This window comes from Scardinius erythrophthalmus, assembly GCF_964197995.2.
Source record: "Scardinius erythrophthalmus genome assembly, chromosome: 15".
Classification (NCBI taxonomy): domain Eukaryota; kingdom Metazoa; phylum Chordata; class Actinopteri; order Cypriniformes; family Leuciscidae; genus Scardinius; species Scardinius erythrophthalmus.
This window is the reverse complement of record NC_138235.1, coordinates 41,631,646-41,634,842: the sequence shown is the minus strand read 5'-3', so window position 1 is coordinate 41,634,842 and position 3,197 is coordinate 41,631,646. Positions and strand designations below refer to the sequence as shown.

The window sequence follows — 3,197 nt, the reverse complement described above, 5'->3', positions numbered from 1 at the left end:
GAATCCAATTTTTATTTAGTCATTCATTGTATTAATCGTATGCATTTTGTCATTCATTTTTACATTTTCTTACGACAAAAAGTTGAAATACCGTCATAATTATGAAGAAAAGCCAAAATATCAAATAAAGTTTCATAATTTAGACAATTTCGAATGTTTAATCTCATTAAAAAAAACTTTTTTCGTGGCATAAAAAATAATGGCAACATTTTAACTTTCCCCTTATAATATACAGACATGCCTTAAAGATTCAGTAAGTAAAAACATGAATCAAAGTTCATCAAATTTTCTGAATAAAACACTAATACGTCCAGTGCCTTACACAAACACTGAAATAATGCAATAAACAATATAAGATGTGACACAAACCATATTTAAAAGAAAAACCCAGGGAATTCTGGGAAGTTTACACTGTATATGAGTATTAGTTTTTTTTTTACACTCAAATTTTACATTTAACAGTATTTTACTGTAAAATTACATCAAATGTTTCATTAAATGCATTTTTCAATTTAGAGTAAGGGAACTGTTAACAATCATATTTTTTTATTAGTTAACATTCCCTTAACTTTGCTAGTCCACAAGAACAATTTCATAAGTCAAGCTCAAATCACCTTTGAAATGCCATTTCAATTATTTCCACCCATCAAACCTCATCAAGACCAGAGAAAAAAAAACACAAACTATCAAAGTCTTTAAAAATTTATTATAAAAACGCCCTTCTACACATTACAGGATCAACCGCTAGACGTGTACAAAAATAAAAAGAAATCTAAAAAGAGATCACTTGCGTTATTGCTCGAGTCGTTAAACATGTACAAGATGGAAAAACACAAAATAAACCCCCGTCAGCGACGCTGCATTACTCGTCGTCATCATCATCATCCTCATCATCATCATCCTCGTCGTCGTCCTCCTCTTCCTCGTCATCATCGTCGTCATCAGCCTCGGGCTGGACCTTTTTAGTGGAGCCAGTCGGTCGCCCCGGCGCCTTCTTAGCGGCTCCGCCCCCTGCGCGGTACGCTGCCACCTCCTGCCAATCAGAGAGAGGTCAGACACTCTAGCCACGCCCACCTCATTACATAAACATCACGGCTCACATCAAATAATTAAAACCACAATTTATGCACAAGATCAATGTTTTGTTCATTGTTTACTTTAAGTATTTAAAAACAAAACATGCTATATATCAATAAAACATTTAAATGTGTGCATTTAAGCCAGTTTGATACATTTAAGTGTTTTATACACATGCATACATTATATAAACAAATCGATGCGATTAATCGATTTGACAGCAGTGATATAGATATATAAATAACATTACACACAAAAATACATGTATATATTTATAATATATATTGCTGCCGTCAAATCAATTAATCACATCTAAAATTAGTTTAGAATTAGTGTGTATATTATATATATATATATATATATATATATATATATATATATATATATACACAAAATTTATAAATAAATGTATAAACTAAAATTACAATTATGAAAAATGTAACTGTTACATTCTAATTCTATAGTTTCTTCACCTTCTCGTATTTCTCGCGCAGTTTGGCGGCCTTCTGCTCGAACGGCTGGCGGTCTTTGACGCTCTGTTTCGACCACCTCTCTCCCAGTTTCTTCGCGGTTTCTCCGATGGACAGACCGGGGTTTTCGCTCTTTATCGTCGGCCGATACTCCGCGCAAAAGACGAAGAAGGCAGACCTGTGCAAAAAAGAAAAACCTGTTAGAAATCACTGAGACGTGCATGTTAGCATACGATGTGTTCGCGCGCGCGGGACGTACGGCGGGCGCTTGGGGGCGTTCGGGTCTTTCTTCTTCCTCCCCGTCTTCCCCACGCCTTTGGGCGGCACATAGGTCTTCATCTCCTTGTCGTAGCGAACTTTATCCACTTTAGCTAGGTCTTCAAACCTGCTCTTCTCCGCCGCGCTCAGCGCCTGCGGGGCGACAGACAGAAGGTTAAGCGGATGATTCAACGACACACGAGCGCGAGACACAGACATGGACTGCTCACCCTCCATCTCTCGGAGCATCTCTTGGAGAACTCGGAGAAGTTGATCGGCACGTCGGGACTCTTGCGTTTGTGCTCGTCGCGGGACGTCTGCACGAAGTACGCGTACGCAGACGTCTTTCCCTTGGGTTTGTTCACGTCTCCTTTCACCATGGCTGATCCACTGACAGAAAACACACAGCGTTACTGAAAATCAAGCATTAAATACATAAACACATCAAAAGCATTTGGCGAAGATTGATTAATATTGACTAGAATAATTTTGGCATTTACCCAATCTGTTAATATAGCATGTTTTGATTTCAAATACTTCAATTGCATTACATTGGATATCAGTCATTAAATACTCAAATACGTTGAATAGTATTAAAAATAAGTTGCATTGAAATGCATGCAATATATCAGCTCTGGCTAAAACGTGCAAATTCAAACTGTTAGTTTAACATTTTTAAATGTTTTATGTTATAAATAGCATGTTACACATTAAAAATTCAACTAAGTTGAATAAATGTAAAAATAGTTTTATTGAAATACACGCATGCATAGATTAGCTCTGGCTTAAAATGCACGAATTTAACCCTTTAAATGTTTATATTATATAAAACATGTTGTTTTTGAAAGTAAATAAAACATTTTAACTTGTGAAACGTTTGCACTATATCGGATATCCGTCATTTCACAAGTCAAATGATTTGACTTACTTTTAAAAACAACATGCTATTTATAATATAAAACGTTTAAATTAGTTTGAGCGTTAAATTCGTGCATTTTCAACCAGAACTAATCTATGCATGCATTTCAATACAACTTATTTTTAATACTATTCAACATATTTGAGTATTTAATTTTTATTCGCTGAAAACGCATTGCATGAAAATTCAATTCACAAAAAAATAAATAAATGCATGTAAATAAAAATAAGTTGCATTGAAATGCATGCATGCGTAAATTAGTTCTGGCTCAAAATGGCGAATTTAAATGTTTTAAAACACTTTTGTTGTTAGTTGGTCGGAGGCTTTTGTTGAACAAAGATTCCTCCATTTTCTTTCCCGCCTATTTCCTTCAATGCACCCCCACCCCCTCCCTGATTTCTCTCTCCAAACACATTATATCATCCATAAACCCGAGATTAACTCGATACACGCGTGAAACGGGTCTGAGAGCG

At 35.6% G+C, this 3,197-nt stretch overlaps 1 protein-coding gene across 2 annotated transcripts in view; it reads right to left on the bottom strand.

Moving 5' to 3' along the window:
• Positions 1-686: 686 nt before the first annotated feature.
• hmgb2b (high mobility group box 2b) overlaps positions 687-3,197 on the bottom strand; it is a 2,967-nt gene continuing 456 nt past the window's right edge. The window contains exons 2-5 of one of the 2 annotated variants that reach the window (XM_081387435.1): positions 2,036-2,195; positions 1,807-1,958; positions 1,551-1,725; positions 687-1,033 (exon numbers count right to left, since the gene is read on the bottom strand). In XM_081387435.1, the coding sequence (XP_081243561.1) occupies positions 863-1,033; positions 1,551-1,725; positions 1,807-1,958; positions 2,036-2,185 (648 nt within the window). In that variant the 5' untranslated portion in view covers positions 2,186-2,195 and the 3' untranslated portion in view covers positions 687-862. Of the gene's footprint in view, positions 1,034-1,550; positions 1,726-1,806; positions 1,959-2,035; positions 2,219-3,197 lie in introns of both variants that reach the window. The other variant, XM_081387436.1, reaches the window with a different exon arrangement.